Raw genomic sequence first — 21,744 nt, 5'->3', positions numbered from 1 at the left:
CCATCTGTAGTTTAATCTCACAAGGCTAAGATTAGGTTACATGAGTTTTATTTTTAGGTTTAACTTCAATACCTCTCTCCAAACCGGAGAAAAAAAGCGCCGGTTCCACGATTGTGATCTACAGCATACTCAGCACGTACTTGACCGAGTTTCACACCAAAACCATACGATGAGCCATGTCCCATTCTCCTGTAAGCCTCTGTCGGATTCCCTTTCACATCCTTTGAGCTCCCTAAATCGTTACCATGCTCAGCAAATGCATACACATGTGTGTTCTTCACAGGGACTCTAATCTCAGCACTCAACTATAACCAGCAAAAACACCATTTACAAACTTTAGGGGATAAAGATAAAAAATGATTTGTATTTTAATGTTTGCTTACCTCGAGGATGTTTCTCGAGGCACCTAGCTCTCCCATGGTGTAGCCACGAACAGAGTAAGGTCCACCAATACCAAAGGCCTCGTAGCTTGGAAGATCACCTACACAGCCACCGTAATGGCCATGGAGGACTAGCACAGGCGGTTGTGGTTTACCGGATCCTTGTTCAACACGCTTAAGCTGAATGAATTTCGTCAAACTTAGTTGGTGGCGGTTGAAGAAAGGGAACTTGTTTCCTATACCCAACCCTTGATCCACCTGAAACACAGTCCTATCTCCAACAATAGCACCATTCACAAACTTGGTCTTGTCTCTGGTTACGTTGGCTTGTAGAAAGGCTACACGATCAATACCAGTGCCACTTAGAGTTGTTGGAGGTCCATCAACACTGGTTCCTCCACTAGGTAATAACCTCACACCATTTGTAGAGATTTCACTGTTTCCATCTCTGGTTGTTATCTCTTCTAAAACAAGTCCATAAGTGGCTTTACTCTGACGGGTGAAGTTCTGCACAAAATAAAAATAAAAATAAAAAACAGGGATTATTAAGTTGCTTGTGAGACAAGAAAAACTAGTTGACCATAGGAGGAAACTTAGTTTACCTCAGTAATATTAGCTTTTACACCAACTCGGTCCACCAACAATGGAGACACTAGTTCCTCAAATCCGGGTCCCCCAGTGAACACTGGGCTAAGTTTTCTGCTGTTGAAGGCGCTCGTTTTGAAGACACGGTTTCTAGGATTGTTAACACCGTCTACATGTGGGTGTACATACTCAAGCTTAAACGCAAGATCATCCTGAGAGAAACAAAATGTAAAATTTTGAACCAGATATGTATCAGAATAAAATCATATAGAAACTGAGTGTTCGTACCTCAGGATTTAAGAGGTTGCTAGTGGTCACTGAACCCATGAGAGATCGGTTAAGACCGTGGATGTTCCTATGTTCGAAACTAACAGATCCACCTGGCTGGAGCGAAGCCTAAACAATGGGACATAGAAAACTCAGTGGAAAACTTTATATAAGGTTCAAAATTTACTAGACAAAAAAAAATGCCATATATACCAACGAAGGAGCTCCTCCAGGTCCAGGAACAATACTCCATTCTGTACTGACTTCTGCTGATTTCCGATCAGACTCCCTAAGCTTTATCTCAACAACAACACCTCCTTCGTTCTTCTCATCAGGACGTGGATTGATCTCGACGTTAGAGAACAAGTTTAAAGAAAAAATGTTCTTCACAGCTTGGTTCGCAGCTTCCATGTTGAGCACATTACCTGGACGAAGCTGTCAACCAAACAAACACAATAATACCATTAACCAAAATGTTCTTCACAGCTTAAACATTGGAGAATTGAGTAAAGATACAATACCTGTTTGGGAATTTCCCTGTGGATGATAGAAATCTGTGTGTTACCTTCAACGACATAACCAAGCTTGTCTTGAAACTGGATAACAAGCCTTGTTATGTCTCCTTCAGAAACTTCACAGACAAGTTCCTTGCTGTTCAAGCTCCCAAAGTTGGTAACATTAGCATACGCATACCCATTGTCTTGATACCATTTCAAAACTTTATCACCAATCCTCCGCAGAAGCCTCGCACTAACATTCCTCTGGTCCCTAAGCATAAGCATCATCTCTCTTTGAACCGGTCCTGGAAGCAAACAAGGTCTCGCCTTCTCGATCCTCCGTTTGTATTCTTTATCCTGGTTCCTCATGTACTCAATCATCTCTCTGTCCGTCATGTCTGAATCGGGAGCTATCGGGTTAGGTTGTGTCATTAGCCCGACGTTGATGCAACGGAACCTCTCCGCGTTTTTCCACGTGCTCTCAATGAAAGAGAATGTGAGACCTAGGGCTCCGTCAGGTTTCGTGTTCCCCAAGAGATCGACTTTTTCGAACATCCCCGAAGTAGTTAGGGTTTCTAGCTCATTCTGAAGTTGATCTTTTGTGTAGACTTTTCCTGGATGAATCGGTACCATCTCGGAGAAGGAATCTTCTGCTGAGGCGGTGGTTTTGCTCCGCCGGTCAAAGAAGAGAACGTCGGAGATTTTGTACTTTTTTAAACCACTGAGTTTGTTCAGCTGAACCACAATGTTCGCCGGTAATCCGTGAGAATCCCACTCCGGTGAGTGCTCCTCGGCTGCGACAGCCACTGGAGTCGCAAGAGAGAACAAGTCCCTCCATAAGCCACCATCTCCTCCACCTCTGCCTCCTCCAGATCCACCCAAGTTCCCGTCGCCTCCTCCTCCTCCTCCGCCGCTGAAATTCGTCGAGAATTGAGACGAAATCGAGCCGAAGAAAAGAGACTTCCCCAGCGATTGAAGGAGATGGCCCCTAGACGAAGGCTCCGTGCTCCGGTTAGGTGAGCTGCAGCAACATGTAAGAGATGGGAAGCGAGGGGAAGGAGCGTTGTAGCGGAGTTCGTAAGAGGAAGAAGGAGCGGAATATTTACGGCTAGTGGAGAGATGACAGCCGGTGGTTGAAACCGCCGGTAGCGTGGTAAGCTGTCCGTTGGTGGCGAATGTTGCCATGGCGGAGAGGAGAGAGAAGGTTTTGACTTGCGGGGAAAGCTATTGACCTCTTGGTGAAACAGTTGTGTACTAAAAAATATTGTTAGCAATTTAGCATATCTTGGATCAGACAAAAGTAATTAGGGTCATAAATTTATTTATTTATAGGGAAAATTCTATAAAAAATATCCCGACTCTTATAAAATTAATGGAAAAATCTATATTTATTCATAATATAGAGGTTCATTCTATAGGATATTACACCGTTATAGATAAATGAAAATATTACAAATCATAATCTCTTAGTTATGAGCCATCCACAATCTGGTTCATAACACTCCCTTTTGGATGACATAACCATTTAGAGCTTGTAATGTGCATTAATGTTGCCTCATTAAAACCTTACCAGGAAAACCCAATTGAGACAAAACCATGGTGAAGGAAAAAGAGTACAACAGACATTACTCCTCATGATTTGGACATCACTGAAGGTCCCTTGGACCTCTCCAATTTTCTGCAATCCGTGGGTGATGAAGATCTTGGGCAGAATATGCTTCGTCTTCGAACATGATAGTTGGTTCTTCTGGGCTCGTCTTTTTTAACATATTGAGTCATCGATCTCAAATACACACACACGAAATCTTGGATGATGTTGCTGTGATATGCTTGTACCACCATGTGTAAAACATAACCTGTCTGAAAACAAATCAACAAAATCAAATAACCCCTCTTTGGGCTGGTTAGTATAAAATAAACCAAAATCAAAAGCTTCTTCATCGTCCTTCTTATGGACCAATCAGATTAGTGTCTAAAACAAGACTTCTGCATCGTCCATCTCAGGACTAAATAAACTTCTTTATCGTCCACATTTGGACTGAATGGATCAGTGTCCAAAACAAGTGATCTCACGCCCATGTACTAGATAATGAGTGAGACTGGTCCATATTAAATCTCTTGAGTACCCTTTTCTGTATATACTATTTGATGCACAGGGATTTCATTGTTAATGTACTCAAGCTGTAATCCCAAACAAAACTTTGTTTTCCAAGATCTTTCATCTCAAACTCTTTCTTGAGATATTCAACTGTTTGGAAAATTGTATCCAGAGGTTCCTAGGATATTCAGATCATATACTTTGATGATTATCAATATTGTTTTCGAGAACTTGTTGTACTTTAAGCTCAATACACTATAGTACTTTTATTATCCAGTGGATCATATTAATATGCAGTCGCTACATCAACTTGCTGCAAGTCTAATTTTCTCTCTTATATAGCCAGACTTATGAGAAATCTAAAAGTAGTTGCATCCACCACATGGGAGTATGTCTCCTCATAATCTATTACTGGTCTTTGTGAGAATCCTTGTGCAACATCAGCTTTACATCTCACGATTTCTATTCCTCACAAGACCCATTTATATCCAATGGTTTTAACATCATATGGCGTCTTAAACTATTTAACCCCACGTTTCCATTCAATCCAATCTGTTCTACGAGTGCACACTCTTATATTGACGTGGGTTCATGATCCTCACTTATATTCATAAATTCAAGTGCTACCTTGTATGAAAATAAATCATCTTATGTCGACATTCCTTATTGGTTCCATTATGTTCCAGACATGATATAATCGATTGAGATTCATTATTATCAGGACCTTTAATACTTTGCAGCTTGGCGTCCCAAGCTACATTGTTTGGTACCTGTACCTTAGAGCCGGCCGGCCTTATCTCCATGTCTGGGATGGTTTCCTTAGTAAACTCGGATTTAGATTTTGATTATCATTCTCTGCACCTTTCTTTTGCTTCCGAGGATTCTTATCTTCTGGAACCTATTTGGTCTACCACGTTTCATACGTTGTCTAGACTCTGTAGCAACTTGACTGTGTCTCTTCTTGGACATCAAATTCGTTGGTACTTTACAAGCTGGTTTATATATGACTTAGTCATTTTTTTTCGGGCCAGCAAATGTGGCTAGCATTTGATTAGCTAGCTTTGTAAATGTATAATCTTTGGACGTCTATTTCACATTCTTTAGTCCGAGGATCTTGCCAAGACATTGATGGTTAATTCCATTCTATTTTTTTTACCATTCTTTTACCAGCTTTATTATTTTTCTCCTCCTGGTCTTAAAATAATCTGTGTACCTGGCCTCAAATATAATCACCCATAGTTGGCTCAAAGTACTTTATTATTGTGGGAGAATCATATCCAACATATATCCCCATCCTCCTTTTGAGGTCCCATCTTAGTTCTTTGTGGTGGAGCAATTAGTACATAGACAGCACATCCAAATGTCTTATGATGGGGTATGTCTGGCTCTTGACCCGTTAATAATTTTGATAGGGGATATCTATGCTCACTAAATGGCCTGATTCGTATTAACTTAGGTGCATGTAAATTTCGTGTGGCCCAAGCTGTGAATGGTAGTTTTGACCTCATAAGTTATGGTTTATCAATCAGCTATTTGCGTTTTAAAAGATTTCGGCCAAGCCATTCTTGGTATTAACATGTATCACATAATTGTCCACACTTACCCCTATGGACATACAATAATCATTTAAATGCTTGGGACATGTATTCACCAGTATTATCTAGACATATAGTCTTTATTATGAAAAAGGGGCTCGTAGCCGTTTTACTGGCGATGGCCTAATGAGTTTTCCTTGTGTACATGCTTCACACGTGAGATTCTTTGGGATAACTCTTCTTATCTTTTAATGTGTGCCTTTTGAATATCAATTTTCGCATCATGTTTGGACAAGGATGGCCAATCCGGTCGTGCCATAAAATGTATATTTTCGCAGGCTTTTAGCCTCTATCATACTGATCTATGCATAGTCTAGGTCAGTAGAGAATGCATGTTTAGTATTTAGGACTTATTATGGTCTTGGGCGATTTTATACATATATTTGAAGGAACTCTTTGTTTTCTTCGCCCATTGTTTCAATATGGAAACCATTCATTCTTATATCTTTAAAACTCAATAGGCTGCTCTTGCTCTTAGAGGTGGGTGAATATAAGGCATCACTGATTTCTAGATGCATACCCTTAGGCAATAATATATTAGCCTAGCCATATTCTTCTTTCAGACTGGCGATACCTGCTTTAGTACTTATATTGGCGTTTTTCAGTGTACTCATATAGAAAAATCATTCATTCATTTAATCTAAGCAGACAATGTAATAGAAATAAATTCAAGGAGATAAAAATCAGAGAAAGCATACAAGCAAAGCAATCACACAAGTTTGATGTCGAAATCAGATTATCAACTTGATTCTTTTAGGCAATCATAAGTCTCATATTCCATAAGATCATCTTGATCATGTTCGAAATTATTTTCACCATCTTTATAGACCAAGTGGGTTACAGGATTCTTCCCTTTCAGACTCTCTTTGATAGAGGTCACAAAAATGTCTGGGAGTCCTTCATATCTTAGCTTAATAGTTCCCCATTCCACATCTATGGCACACTGATTTGGTCGAGCTTTGTGGTTTAAAGGATATACCACGGCCACTACCTTGACCATGACTCAAATTGGGTTGATACCCACGGCCAAAATGTGTTATAGTGGTCATGGCCACGTCATTTCCACCCTCCACGGTCATGGCCGTGTGGTTTATCATTCTGAATGTGGTTACCCCTTCGTTTTTTTCTTCTGTGACCTTATTGGTATCAGGTAATGGGGTTAATCCAGGAGGTCTCAATTCACTGTTTCTCATCAGTAATCCATTATTTTGCTCAGCTAGCAATAGACTCATCCACGGACTAATAGTCCTGGATTCTGGGATTCCTCCAATCAAATAGGGCTTTTTGGTAATAACACCGTTCTTTGGTGATCATATCTCGACTTTTAACTCTGTCCAAAGGTGTAGAGGATTCTCTATAGTCAGATACTGATCTTTGAGACTCTTAATAAGATGATGCCTAATAATTAATATTGCCATGTATCAATCTTTCTCATTTGGCATTATCGCCTTTTGTGATTCATTCACCAAGTCCTTTGACTTTAGGATAATCTTTGTATCCAATGCCCACCGTAAATAATTATCTCCAGAGAGATTTAGGGCAGAAAAATCCAGTTTGATTTTCGACTTCTCAAATCATATATCACTCAATATTTAGGTATAATTTTCATGCGGACTTACTCTTAAAAACAATCAATTCGGATTTTAATCTTGTGAGGACAATGAAATTATCAATCTTAAAGGCATTTAATCAATCAGTCAATTTCTAGTAAGTCTCATCAATACTATTTCTATGTGCTCATAATATTATGGTTTATCAAGACTAGCAAAAATGGATTCAATTAATCATGCAATTAGAGTTTAACAATCAATGGATTTTAGCAAGACTAGTAAAAAGATTTATTAATCACTCAATCAGTTTCAAGGCTGATTTTAGCAACACTAGAATATAGATTTCAAGCATGAATTTCAATGAATCAGTTTCAAGGGTGATTAGTATTCAGCATAAACCATGTGTAAATAATTTATCTAGTATCCGAATTTATCAAACCTCAAAAACATATAATCAGATTAATCAATTTAATCGAACTTAGCATACAATCATAAACCTCAAGACATTAGATTTTATCATGAATCTATCAACCTAGCATACGGATTCTCAATTCTCAAAGACATCCAAATCAGATCAATATAACCTATCATACGGATTATTTAGGGTTTCTATTTAAAACAGATCAGATTACAAAACAATCAATCCCAGCAGATGATATTAAACCTCAAGAATCATGCAACCAGATCATTCGGATTTTAAACAAGTAAACCTCAATCAATCTATCAACCTATCGGATTTTATAAGCAAAGCAAGCTAGCAACCTATCGGATTCAATCAATGTTTTAACAGACTGGTCGGTTTAAACAATTTTAAATCAGATGAACAATTAACCAAGCAGGATGAGAAAATAAATCTATCAATTTAACGGTCAAACAATTCTAGCAACATAGCATCCGATAAATCACCTACATCATCTGAGTTCGAGTTAGCTCGATTAACTCATGATCTAGATGATCCGAGTTCAATTTTACATATTGAAACTAATATGTTTTGAATATCTAAATTCATTATGAGCTGAGCTGAACTGAGTTGAACGTTGGTAGCTCATTTTGACACCCCTATCAATGATCCATGCTACTTTAGAAGATCAGTGTGTAACTTGAAGGTGGAAAGCTAGTTTTGCAATTAGCACATAATCTTTTTGTGTGTTTATTCTCATTTATACGGCAACAAAAATCATCTTTCTATAAGTTACTTATTTTTTTAGCTATAACTCAACCATACTTAACTTTTAATTTTTATAAATTACTTATTTTCTGTAAGTTACTTAACTTTTATTTTTATTATTTTCTCTCTGCACTTGTATTCTCTTTTGCCAAAGACCAACTCGCTCGAATCCAGTAACAGCTCCAGCGTCCGGAGACATCCGAGGCCATGTCGGTGTGCATTAGCTTTGACACCGGAGACACATCTTTTCCCTTCGTCTCTTTTTACTTTTGCTCCTTTCACCAATATCTTTTTACCGTCAACATGTCTGGTCCTGTGAAATATTTCTGGGCTCCGGAGTCCTATGTCTGGTGGTCGTATTGCCTTCTGGAGAATCAACGAGGCGGTGTGGACTGGTATGAACAGAGTCGACTTTTAAGGTTCGAACACCGCCGGATCTCATTTTCATTGTGTAGATCCCGATTTCGTTCATGGTGATGTCAGCGCGTGATGGTTCGGTTGAGACTCTCTCCTTCTGCTTCATCTTGTAATACAACATTTTGTGTATAGGCTAAGCAGCATAGGTCGTGTGGAGTTGGTTTGGAGGCACATGCCTATTGCTATCTGAGGCTGCGTAGTCGTGGCTTCCCTAGGGTTCTGCGTCTGAAGATCTTGTGGTCCGAGAGATGCTATCGTCTATGGCAGTATATCCTCTTCCTTTGAGACATCTCCCTGTCTGTCTCTCCCTACCGTAAATCAGCTTAAAGTTACCCGAGTCAATCATGTGGCTCTATGTTTGTTTTGATTCCGCTGTTTCGACTCTTGATTGTTTCCCAACGATTAGAGCCTAACGGCGTGTGAAAGACTGGTGTTGGGTTCTCCAATCCAGGCCAGGGTGTTGGTTTGAAGTTCAAATTAGCCAATTGGGCTTCAATTGGTGATAGGACTTGGTGGATGTGTGGTCATTGTTGGACCCAATATTGGTCAGTTAAGTAATTGGCCCCAATGCCTTGGGATACATGACCACGAAAGAAGCCCAACTTCGGAAAGGCAGGAAGAAGATCGATTCGAGGAAACGGAGATCGCATACCGGTTGTGAACATCACGGGAGCAGCCCGGTATAAGAAGAGATCGATGCATAAGGAAAAGGACACGTTGAAAACCCTAGAGAGAGCTACACTCATACTTCGACCTTGTTTTCATCTGTCTTTAGATCCTCTCTCTTAGCGATCTCGTTTGAAACATTCGATCTTGTTTAACTCATTGTATTCGACCTTATTCATCAATAAAAGTCCATTTTTGTCTACTGGAAACTGGTTATATCGTTGTGTTCTAAAGATATCGTTGCCTACATCATTTATCTTCCTTATATTAAACTTCCGATCACTATCAAATTCTTAGTGTAGATTTTAGGATCTATATTTTGGCACCGACTGTGGGGAAGATAAACGAAAAACATCTTTGCTAAGAAACCGATCTAAGTTTCCTAAGCGCGACTATGGATCCAAGTCACACACGATCCGATTGCTTCGAATCGACCAGTCCCGACCTCTCTAGATCGGGAAAACCGGAGTCGTCAAAAATCGTCCACGACACGAAGGATCAAAGCATCTCTCTCCGAAGACGAGATTGTCTCTCCAGTGACAAACGATCTGATACCTCGCAACAAGCAACAAACGAGCCGGGCATCGCACCTTCCGAAGAAATAACACTGGAAATCGAGACTAAATTTCCACTAACAGGAAACCGCTAAGCTCGACATGCCCCACGATGACCCCCTAGTCATCACGTTAGAACTTGCGGGCACAATCTTTACGAAAATTCTCGTCGACACCAGAAGCACCGTCAACGTCGTTTCACAAAAGACACTGCAATTGATTAGCCAACCGACCCCAGTAATCGATCACGAAACGACTCCCCTCAATAGTTTCGAAGGAAAGTCGGTCCGATCACTCGGGATCGTGCCACTAACCACCAAAACTCACGACGTCGAACTAGAGACCTGGTTCACCGTAGTTGATCATTCCATGCCCTTCGACGCCATCGTAGGACGTCCCTGGCTACACCAGACGAAGGCGGTCCCTTTGGTTTATCACCAATGCTTGAAGTTATTATCACCAAGCGGCGAAAAAACTATACGCGGGAGCTAGAAACAGTCACGAGCCTGCTATATGATCGGATTCCAAAGGATGCCCCCGCGAGGAGAGAACGTCTCACTCGTCCGTGATCTCATGGTAAAAGACCCCGCCAGAGACCTATCGAGCATCGTCGCTCTAGACGAAAGCTCCCTAGAAAAAGGCGTCCACATCGGAAACGATCTCCCTCCTGAAGTCAGGCGCGACCTTTTGTCTTTCCTCAAGCAAAATATCAAAACTTTTGCATAATCCGCAGCAGGCATGCCCGAAATCGACATCAGTATCACCTCCCACTACCTAAACATCGACCCTACGTTTAAGCATGTCAAGCAGAAACGAAGAAAGCTGGGACCCGAACGAGCCAAGGCTGTAAACGACGAAGTAGACAAGCTCCTAAAAATCGGTTCCATTCGCGAAGTCCAATACACTGACTGGCTCGCAAATCCAGTCGTAGTAAAAAAGAAAAATTCAAAGTGGAGAGTGTGCATCGATTTCACCGATCTCAGCAAAGCATGCCAGATAGCTTCCCATTACCACACATCGACCGGTTGGTAGAAGCCATAGCTGGACATGAACTACTTTCCTTCATGGATGCATTTTCTGGCTATAATCAGATCCTTATGAACCCCGACGACCAAGAAAAAACGAGCTTCATCACCGGCGGGGCACATACTGCTACAAGGTGATGCCATTCGGATTAAAGAACGCCGGAGCCACTTACCAAATATTAGTAAACAAAATGTTCTCCACGCAACTCGGAAAAACGATGGAAGTTTACATAGATGACACACTAGTGAAGTCATTAAGAGCCAGCGACCACGTTCTCTAACTCCAGGAGTGCTTTAACATTCTAAACAAGTTCGGAATGAAACTGAACCCTACAAAATGTACTTTCGGAGTAGCCTCCAGAGAGTTCCTCAGATACCTCGTGACTGAAAGGGGAATCGAAGCCAACCCGAAACAGATCGCAGCGCTCATCGATACCATGCCTCCGAGATCAATCCGAGAGGTACAGCGCCTCACCGGCAAAATAGCTGCATTAAATCGTTTCATCTCCCGGTCAACCGACAGGTGCCTTCCTTTCTACAAGCTATTGAAAGGAAATAAAAAGTTCGAATGGAACACCGAATGCGACTCCGCCCTAAAAGAACTTAAGGCATATATCAGCGAGCCGCCCGTACTACCAAAACCGGTCACAGGAGAGACCCTCTTTTTATACGTCGCAACTTCCGAACATGCAGTAAGCGGAGCACTAATCCGCGAAGAAAGCAGAGAACAAAGACCGATATACTATGTAAGTAAATCATTGGTCGACGCCGAAACTAGATACCCCGTAATGGAAAAGCTAGCGCTAGCAGTGGTAACCGCGGCTCAAAAATTAAGACCCTACTTCCAGTCGCATTCGATCATAGTCATGACATCGCAACCCTTACGGACGGTACTCCACAGTCCAAGCCAATCTGGAAGGTTGGCATAGTGGGAATCGATTTCAGCGAATATGACATCGAGTACAAACCACGAACGAGCTCGAAAGCACATGTACTAGTTGATTTCGTCATCGGACTCGTCCTGAAGGAAGACACGAGATCGAATACCCAAACATGGAAATTCCACATCGATGGAGCCTCGCCGAGACAGGGATCCGGGATTGGAATACAACTCGAATCCTCGACAGGAGAAATGATTGAATAATCATTACGCCTGAGATTCAGGGCATCGAACAACGAAGCCGAATACGAATCCCTGATCGCCGGTTTACGACTCGCACGAAGCGTCAGCGCCCGGGAAATTAGCGCCTTCAGCGACTCGCAGTTAGTCACAAGCCAATTCCATGGAGAATATGAAGCAAAAAACGAAAGAATGGAAGCATATCTTGCAATTCTACCAGAGATCGCTCAGCAGTTCGACAAATTCGAGCTCACGGAAATCTCAAGAGGAGATAACACGTCTGCCGGCGCTCTAGCCGCGCTAGCTTCGACTTCCAATCCGACAATAAGGAGAGTAATACCAGTAGAAGGAATAGAGAAGCCCATCATAGACCTTCCATGCAAAGCAAGCGAACTTCAGGGGGATAATCCTTCTCGCATCGCGCAATCATAACACGAAGCAGAGCTCAGAGAACAACCCAAAATCATGACGACGAAATCGACGACGAGCTCGACGATCGACCATCCCCTAATGAACCACCCGTCAGGACCAGGAGGACAGCGACTGCCGCGACTATCCCTGGAGTGGTCGTCCACGAAACTAAAACGAAGCGCACAAAGCTTTTCAAAAAGAACTCGAGGCCAGACCAAACTGGAGAATCTCGATATACAACTACATAAAAGACGCTGAGCTCCCCGATGACAGATGGGAAGCCCGAAAGATAAAAGCCCGGAGTTCGCGATATTGCATTATAGAAGAAAAATTATATAGACGAAGCATAAACGAACCTTACTTGCTGAGTGTATCTCCCACATACGACTTCACAATTTTAAAACAGACCCACAGAGGATCATGCGGGAGCCACTCCGGCGGACGGTCGTTAGCAATCAGGATCAAGAAACTCGACTATTTCTGGCCGACGATCGCCGACGACAGCGAACAATTCTCACTAAAATGCGACAAATTCCAACGACATGCGCCAATGATACACCAACCGACGCAGAAACTCTCCACAATATCATCTCCATACCCCTTCATGAAATGGCCCATGGATATAGTATGACCGCTAGTACCCTCGGGACCAGCTCAACTACGGTCCCTTCTAGTGCTAACATACTACTTTACCAAGTGGATCGAAGCTGAGACATACCACAAGGCCACCTCCGACACGGTGACAAACTTCATTTGGAAAAACGTCATATGCCGGCACGGTCTGCCTTACGAAATAGTAACCGACAATGGGCCACAGTTTATCTCCAAGATATTCAAAGAATTCTGCAACAAATGGAAAATCAAGATTAAGGCCGCAAGCCCCTGTTACCCAAAGTGTAACGGACACGCCGAAGCTGCGAACCAGACCATAATGAATAATCCCAAGAAAAGGCTCGACCTCAAAAAAGAAAGATAGGGCGAAAAGCTGCACCGAGTCCTCTGGGCCTACCGGACGACCCCTCACACGGCAACCCAAGAGACTCCATTTTCACTATCTTATGGGGTCGAGGCCGTAATACCAGCAGAAATCGAGGTCCCAAGAAAGCGACGCAGGGTGTGCCCAGAAGACGCCAAACTCAAGGAAGAACTACAAATCTATCAACTCGAAATGATTGAAGAACTACGGGAAAGTGCTGCGATCCGCATGCAAAATTACCAACAAGTCACGTCTCGTTATTACGACTCTAATGTAAGAAACCGCGCATTCTCCATCGGCGACTTAGTCCTTCGAAAAGTATTCGACGGAAAACCAAAAGCAGGAAAATTGGGAACCAGATGGGAAGGACCATACAAAGTAACCAAAGAAATCCGTTCCGGAGTATACGAGCTAGAAAAATGTAAAAATGGTCACCCCGAAATGAGACCCTGGAATGCATACAACCTAAAGAATACTACAAATAACACAAACCCGAATCCCGACCAAGTCGATCGAGCTTCGAGCTGGAAGGCTACCTCTTGAGATGAGATCAATATATGGGAAGAGAAAGACATGAGGAGTTGAGTATGATGAACATGCCGTACATGGCATAGTAATACTAGTTACCCGAGTAACTTGCAAAGGTTAAACCAAAGTTACCCTATTTATACTAGTATACTAGTTATACTAGTTACCCGAGTAACTTTGGATGAAGAAGAGAAGCCCTATTCCCTTATGATAGAACCCAGAACCTGGACCAGGACGTGGAGCAGACTCAGCATGGTGACCAGGACGATCAGATCAGTCCAGCTGAGGTTCAGCCATTCAGCCGTACCAGATCAACGGACAGAGCCGTGTACCGGATCGACCCGCGTGCACCCGGACGTGACCTAAGGATGGATCCACGACCTGATGACCGAATCAGCCAAACCACAGGCGTTCTTCCTCGACCCATTCGCCATTCTAGAGCCAACAGTCAAGCCAGAACCCATGATCATCGAGAAGAATCAGATTCCAGACTTAGCCTGTCTTTCCTGGCCCGTTTGGGACGTACCGCACGCCCGGATCAGGCTGATCACGACATTTCCAACCACTTTGATGATTTCATGATGATCGATGCTTCCAACTACTCCAAAGGAAGGATACTTAAGCTCTCTGAAGATTTGGGTCGAGCTATCTCTTCATCCGTTCATGGATCATCAACGATCAACCATGCGGGCAGCCTTACGTCCGTCCTGCTCCTTACCGCGGACGACCTAATCACCACATAATGAACCTGGACATCTTTATGAATCTGGACCAGTCAACATAAGAATCCGCACCTTGACCAGTCTTAGTCAAATTTCAAAATTCTATGTCTTGTTTTCATTCATTTCTATTTTCCATGTTGTCTTTTCCCACAAATGTCTTTATGTTTCTTTGACTCACAAACCTTATAAGTATGTGATGATCCCCTTAATAAAAATAATCGATTTTCCTTTGCTTATTTTTGAGTCTACTCTCATTGTTCTTTGCTTAGAACATTCATACTTCTCTTGGTGAGGTCATCTCCAAGCGAACCACTTCGTTGTGTTGGACGGGTGCGTCACATCCGGCAACCTTCGAATCTCTGGTAGTATCTTTGGGCTATTCCGCAACCCTTAGTTTCACCCCTCGATCCATCAGTTCTCAATCCCCTCGGATCTGAGTTCATATCAACCATACCGAAAGAGTGATCCATATTTTGGTTCTATCAAGTGGTATCAGAGCCACTCTCTCGGTAACTCTTCCATATTCTTCATCTAAATTTCTTATCTATCTATCTTGAACCCGGACCCCTCATTACCCCCATATATAAAAAAAGAAAAGGAAAAGTATTAAAAAAAAAAAAAAAAAGATATTCCAAAGTTTGATTTTGTTTGTGGTGTGGTGGTGGAAGAGAAAGCCTGCTGGCCGAAGAGAAATCCGGCCTTTGAGGTGGTTAAGGCGGGTTCCCCTCTAAATCTCTTATCTTTCTCTCTTGATCTTTTGTGGTTCACTTGGATTTGCTCATTGGGTGATCTAGTTTGCTCTCTTAGAACTTTGGGAGGAACTCTCTTGTGTGATTGAAATTGGGTGAAACACGTGTGTGGGTGAGGATAAACACCTGAGTGTGTGAGGGTTTTAATATAACTTTACCTTGTTTTAAGTTTTCAGGTAACCATGGATAGTGAAGAAGAAAGAAACCGACCCGGAAATTCACATGCCGGATTATCTAACTTGCAAATGCGTGCTCTAAATGATTCTATGTCTAACTTGTTGAATACAGGTTTGGAGGCGATCCATCAGAGGCTAGATGAACTTCAGGGCCGTCCAACTCAGTCACGAACCAGAACCAGACGTGACCATCCAAGGAGGAACAGCCGGTCCGACCTAGAAATCCGAGAAGAGTCTTATGATGAAGATCGTAAAATTGGAATTTTCAATTTCAAGCCACCCATTTTTGATGGCAAAAATTGGAATTTTTGCCATCAAAAATGATCCGGATGCTTTTCTTGAATGGGACGTACCGCACGCCCGGATCAGGCTGATCACAACATTTCCAACCACTTTGATGATTTCATGATGATCGATGCTTCCAACTACTCCAAAGGAAGGATACTTAAGCTCTCTGAAGATTTGGGTCGAGCTATCTCTTCATCCGTTCATGGATCATCGACGATCAACCATGCGGGCAGCCTTACGTCCATCCTGCTCCTTACCGCGGACGACCTGATCACCACATAATGAACCTGGACATCTTTATGAATCTGGACCAGTCAACATAAGAATCCGCACCTTGACCAGTCTTAGTCAAATTTCGAAATTCTATGTCTTGTTTTCATTCATTTCTATTTTCCATGTTGTCTTTTCCCACAAATGTCTTTATGTTTCTTTGACTCACAAACTTTATAAGTATGTGATGATCCCCTTAGTAAAAATAATCGATTTTCCTTTGCTTATTTTTGAGTCTTCTCTCATTGTTCTTTGCTTAGAACATTCATACTTCTCTTGGTGAGGTCATCTCCAAGCGAACCACTTCGTTGTGTTGGACCGGTGCGTCACATCCGGCAACCTTCGAATCTCTGGTAGTATCTTTGGGCTATTCCGCAACCCTTAGTGTCACCCCTCGATCCATCAGTTCTCAATCCCCTCGGATCTGAGTTCATATCAACCATACCTAAAGAGTGATCCATATTTTGGTTCTATCACCTTAGCTAAGGCATCCGACCGTGCAAGGGAAGAGGAGGCGCGTGTGACAGGCTGGAGAAGAGCTGGATAAAGCAAAAGGAGCTGTATGCACAAGGAAGAAGCTCATTGGATGGTTTGAATTAAAACAAACCTTATCTCTTGTAATAGTGCCTCTTTATGAAACTCTCATCCTAGCGTTGCCTCCTCATATATATTGTAAACTCTGATCAGATTAATAATTAAGAAGTTTGGGATTATCTCTCTAGACTCTCTCTCTTGTTCATAATGATTCTTAAATACACTTAAACATGTTTACTACCTAATCTCTCTACAAATCTCCCTTTAACCTTCTCTAATCTACCTCTAATCTCTCAAAACCTACTCTATTCTCTAAAATCATATGGTAACAGAGCCAGGTTGGCTTTGGTATTGAGAAACCTCGTTTTATTTCTTTCTTTCTCTAGCTTGTGTTCTTGCTCTTGTGTTCTTGAGTGTTCCGTGAAGCAGTGTGATAAAGTTGAGTTCTTTGGTGTTGTGCGTTGAGTTCGTGTGTTCTTGAAGTCGGGTATTGTGTGTTCTTCAGCTGAGTTGCAAGTTTGAAGCTTTCTGGTCATTTCTGGTTCAAGCAAGAGAAGATGGAGGGAAACAACTTCAGCAAGCTAGTTACTGTCCCGGTTGCGTTGAAAGGTGGTTCAAACTACCTCTTGTGGTCTCGATTAGTGAAGACTGCTATTGGAAGGCTAGGGCTGTGGAGCCACATCACTGATGATGGTCCGGAGCCAGTGGCCAAAGAAACTGAAGAAGGAGAAGAGGAAAAGACTCTAACCAAAGCTGAAGCAAAGAAGTGAGTGCAAGAAGACTTGATGGTGCTCTCCATGCTGCAAGGATCTCTTGATGTCCCTCTTCTTGAAGCTTACAGCTACTGTGAGACCCCAAAACACTTGTGGGAGACCCTCTTAAAGACGTTTGGAAACGTCTCCAACATCAGTCGTGTGTTTGAGCTGAAGAGAGCCATTAACTCCATGAAGCAAGATGGAGGAGAGATCACCAAACACATGGGAAAGTTTGGATCATTATGATTTGAACTTGAAAGTCTAAGACCTAACACCACAGATCAAGCAGGTCTTATGGAAAGAAGAAAACATGATCAAGTGTTTGGGTTGTTGATGACATTGGATCCTTGCTACAAGGATGTCATCAAACACATCTGTAGATCGCCTAACCTACCATCCATGGAGGAAGTATGCGAGCAACTTCAGAAGGAGGAGGGATCTCTTGGCCTGTTTGTAGGCAATGGTGAGCTCACTATGGCTCATCAAGCTGAAGGAATGCAAGCAAACATTGCTGCATACAGAGGCTCATGAAGGAAGTATGAAAAGTATGAGGGAAGCTGTGAGCATTGCAAGAGGACCGGTCACAAGAAGAGTGAGTGTTGGATCTTACATCCTCACCTCAGGCGGGTTCAACAGGGATAGAGAAGCAAAGGCTCATCTTTCTACTGAAGCAAATGGTGCTGGTTCATATGGTTCATCCGGAGCTAGCTCAGGCGCTAAGGTGGGTGAAAGTGAAGGTAGAGCATTGGCGTCTCATTAACTGATTGGAAAGGGTATGGATAAGGAGGTGTTCAAGAAAGCTGACCTTGAAGCCTTCTTCAAAGCTTTTAAGGAGTCTGGTAACACTCTCGGAAACACCTTTGGATACTCATATGCTGCTCATACACTGCCTAGTACTATTGATAAGTTACTAGACATTTTTAAAAGCTCTTACACTGCTGCTAGTAATCCTAGTACTACTGATAATTTACTAGACATTTTTAAAAGCTCTTACACTGCTGCTAGTGAGCCGAGTATAACTAGTAAGATGTTAAGATTACTAGGAAACCTGATAAAACAAAATGAACCATCGAGGACTGAGATTACTAGAAACATGCATAAACCTTTGATTAGTGATTCTGGTGCATCTCATCATATGATTAGTGATAATAACCTGATTAAAGACATAGAACCGGCTCATGGACATGTTATGATTGCTAATGGAGATAAAATTCCTATTAGAGGAATTGGTAAACTGAAACTGTTTAATAAAGACTCTAAAGCATTTTTCATGCCTGAGTTTACTTCTAATCTGTTATCTGTCAAAAGATGCACCACTGATCTTCAATGCAATGTTATCTTTAGTACTGATGATGTTAAGTTCCAGGATATTAAGAGCAATAAGTTGATTGGGCAAGGAACAACCAAAGGAGACCTTTATATGCTTGAAGATCTTAGTCCCATCTCTAGTTCTTGTTTTTCATTTAGTTATATTTTTTCCTTAAGTAAAGATGCATTGTGGCATGCTAGACTTGGACATCCACATGTTACGGCTTTAAGCATTATGTTATCAGGTGTCATGTTTAAAAATAATGATTGTGAGGCATGTATTTTGGGCAAACATTGTAGGACTGTATTTCAAAGATCATCCAATATTTATGAGAATTGTTTTGATTTGATTCACTCTGATGTTTGGACAGCACCTTGTTTATCTAGGGATGATTATAAGTATTATGTCATATTCATTGATGAAAAATCCAAATACACCTAGTTAACACTCATTAAAACAAAATATAGGGTTCTTGATGCATTTAAAAAATCTCAAAGCCATGTTGCTAACCATTATCATGCCAAGATTAAGATTTTCAGGTCAGATAATGGTGGGGAATACATAGGCCACGCATTCAAAGATCACCTAGCTCAACATGGGATTCTACATCAGACTAGTTGTCCTTACGCTCCACAACAGAATGGAGTTGCTGAAAAGAAGAACAGACACCTCATGGAAGTGGCCCGTTCAATGATGTTCCACAAGAGTGTCCCTAAGATATTTTGGAGTGATGCTGTGATGACTGCTTGCTATCTGATCAACATGATACCAACCAGAATCCTAGAGGATCAGTCTCCATTTGAGGTACTCAACAAGAGTCGACCAGTTATGGATCACTTGAGGACATTTGGGTGTGTGTGCTATGTACTGGTGCCAAGTGAGATGAGAAACAAACTTGAAGCAAAAAGCACCAAGGCTATGCTTATTGGCTATTCCGCATCTCAAAAGGGATACAAGTGCTTTGATCCCACTGCTAGAAGAGTCTTGGTGTCTAGGGATGTGAAGTTCATGGAATATAAATGGTATTATGAAGAGAAGAATTGAGAGGAGCTTGAAGAGATTTCTCAACCATCAGATAGAGCTGCTAGTTTGAGAAACATACTAGAAGAACTCGGTATTGGCGTGTCCCAGGATCAGAGCAGGCGTGAAGAGCCTACTCAAGTGGCCGCTGAAGAACCATCCCATTTTGAACATGAGGGGGGAAGTGAACCTGAACCTGAAGGGTTAAAAGATCAAGGCTCAGAAGAGGCTGAAGATCAAGGTTCAGAAGAAGCTGGAGGTCTAGAAGATCAAGGCTCAGATTCTCCTGTCCAAAGTGGAGATAAATCAGTAAGAGAAGTTCAGAATGAAGGTCAGGAAGCTAGAGAAGAAATCCAGATACAAGAAGAAGCTGTTGAGGAACAAGTAGAAGTTCCTTTGAGAAGAAGCACACGGGTAAAGAGGGATGCTTCCAGCTGGGCAAACACGAGAAACTGGATAAACACGAGAGTGTACTACAATGCCCAGGCTGTGGAGCATCCTTCCCAAGCTGTGTGCTCCTTTGCTGAGTTTCCGGAAGAGCACTACTCCTTTATGGTAAGCTTAGATGAAAGCTATGTGCCAAGAAGATATGAAGAAGCAATGCTGATTCAAGAGTGGAGAGATTCAGTCAATGATGAGGCTGATGCCATGATTAGAAATGATACATGGTATGAGAGTGAGTTGCCTAAGGGGAAGAGAGCTGTGTCATGCAAGTGGATCTTCACCATCAAGTATTTACCTAATGGGAAGATTGATAGGCATAAGACAAGGCTGGTAGCAAGAAGTTTCACACAAACCTATGGAGAGGATTACATTGATACTTTTGCACCTGTTGCAAAGCTCCATACCATTAGGATTGTACTATCAGTTGCAACCAACCTTGGGTGGGATCTTTGGCAAATGGATATGAAGAATGCTTTCCTCCAAGGAGAGCTAGAAGATGAAGTCTATATGCTACCACCGCCGGGTCTTGAAGGAATGGTGCAGCCAGGAAATGTTCTTAGACTGAAGAAAACCATCTATGGATTGAAACAATCACCTAGAGCATGGTACAATAAGCTAAGCACAACACTGAATGGTAGAGGCTTCAGGAAGTTCGAGCTTGATCACACTCTCTTTACCCTCAATACTCCCTCAAGCATCATTATTTTGCTTATGTATGTGGATGACATCATCATAACAGGCAGTGATAAGGAAGGAATCCGTGCCACCAAGGAGTTTCTGAGATCAGAATTTGATATAAATGATTTGGGAGAGATGAAGTATTTTCTTGGGATTGAGATGTGCAGATCCAAGGAATGGTTATTCATCTCTCAAAGGAAGTATGCATTGGATCTCTTGAAGGATGCTGGTGCGTATGGAGGAAGAACAGCCAAGATGCCCATGGAGGATGGGTACAAGGTTCCACGTGAGGGGGAGATTGAAGACAGCAAGATGTTCTATGATCCAAAGCTATATAGGAAGCTTGTGGGGAAGATGATATATTTGACTATCACCAGGCCAGACATATGCTTTGCTGTGAACCAAGTAAGCCAGCATATACAAGCTCCACGAGAGCATCACTGGCGCATGGTGGAGAGAGTTCTCATGTACCTGAATGGAACTCAAGGGCTTGGTATATGGATGGGAGTCAATAAGAGCACTGAAGTTGTGGGTTATTGTGATGCTGATTGGACTGGAGATAGAGTAGATAAAAGGTGTACAACAGGCTATTGCACTTTCATTGGTGGAAAGATGGCTACTTGGAAGAGTAAGAAGCAGAAGGTTGTATCATGCTCTAGTATTGAAGCTGAGTATAGAGCTATGCTAAAGCTTACCAACGAGTTGGTATGGATCAAAGGGATTCTTAGGCACCTGGAGATTGAGCAAGCAACACCAATGACTATGCATTGTGACAATCAGGCGGCTATTCACATTGCGACAAACTCAGTGTTTCATGAGAAGACAAAGCACATTGAAGTAGACTGCCATAAAGTGAGCCAGATGATAGTCTTGGGAGTAATCTTGCCATGTTATACAAGAAGTGAAGATCAATTGGCAGATGTGTTCACCAAGGCAGCAAGACAAAGACTATGGAGTCCATT

General features: G+C 42.1%; 1 protein-coding gene across 1 annotated transcript; it reads right to left on the bottom strand.

The window, feature by feature from the left end:
- Positions 1 to 22: 22 nt before the first annotated feature.
- On the bottom strand, positions 23 to 3,247 carry LOC106422880 (protein TOC75-3, chloroplastic). The gene is made up of 6 exons (XM_013863665.3): positions 1,754 to 3,247; positions 1,446 to 1,667; positions 1,254 to 1,361; positions 983 to 1,177; positions 384 to 887; positions 23 to 305 (listed from the first exon to the last, which is right to left on the bottom strand). Exons 1-6 carry the CDS (start codon positions 2,912 to 2,914, stop codon positions 66 to 68), a joined length of 2,430 nt encoding a protein of 809 aa, XP_013719119.1. The 5' UTR covers positions 2,915 to 3,247; the 3' UTR covers positions 23 to 65.
- Positions 3,248 to 21,744: the final 18,497 nt, after the last annotated feature.

The sequence above is a fragment of the Brassica napus genome, chromosome C9 (assembly GCF_020379485.1).
Source record: "Brassica napus cultivar Da-Ae chromosome C9, Da-Ae, whole genome shotgun sequence".
NCBI classification, from domain to species: Eukaryota; Viridiplantae; Streptophyta; class Magnoliopsida; order Brassicales; family Brassicaceae; genus Brassica; species Brassica napus.
Note: the sequence above shows the minus strand (reverse complement) of the source record. Positions and strands in the feature narration are given on the sequence as shown.

What these genes read in the sequence shown, in the direction of transcription:
- LOC106422880 (XM_013863665.3), bottom strand. Translation starts at nt 2,914, where the DNA reads ATGGCAACATTCGCCACCAACGGACAGCTTACCACGCTACCGGCGGTT. An exon ending in CTGGAGGAGCTCCTTCGTTG is followed by an intron (nt 1,362 to 1,445) that starts GTATATATGGCA and finishes CCCATTGTTTAG; the next exon opens with GCTTCGCTCCAGCCAGGTGG. An exon ending in GCAACCTCTTAAATCCTGAG is followed by an intron (nt 1,178 to 1,253) that starts GTACGAACACTC and finishes TGTTTCTCTCAG; the next exon opens with GATGATCTTGCGTTTAAGCT.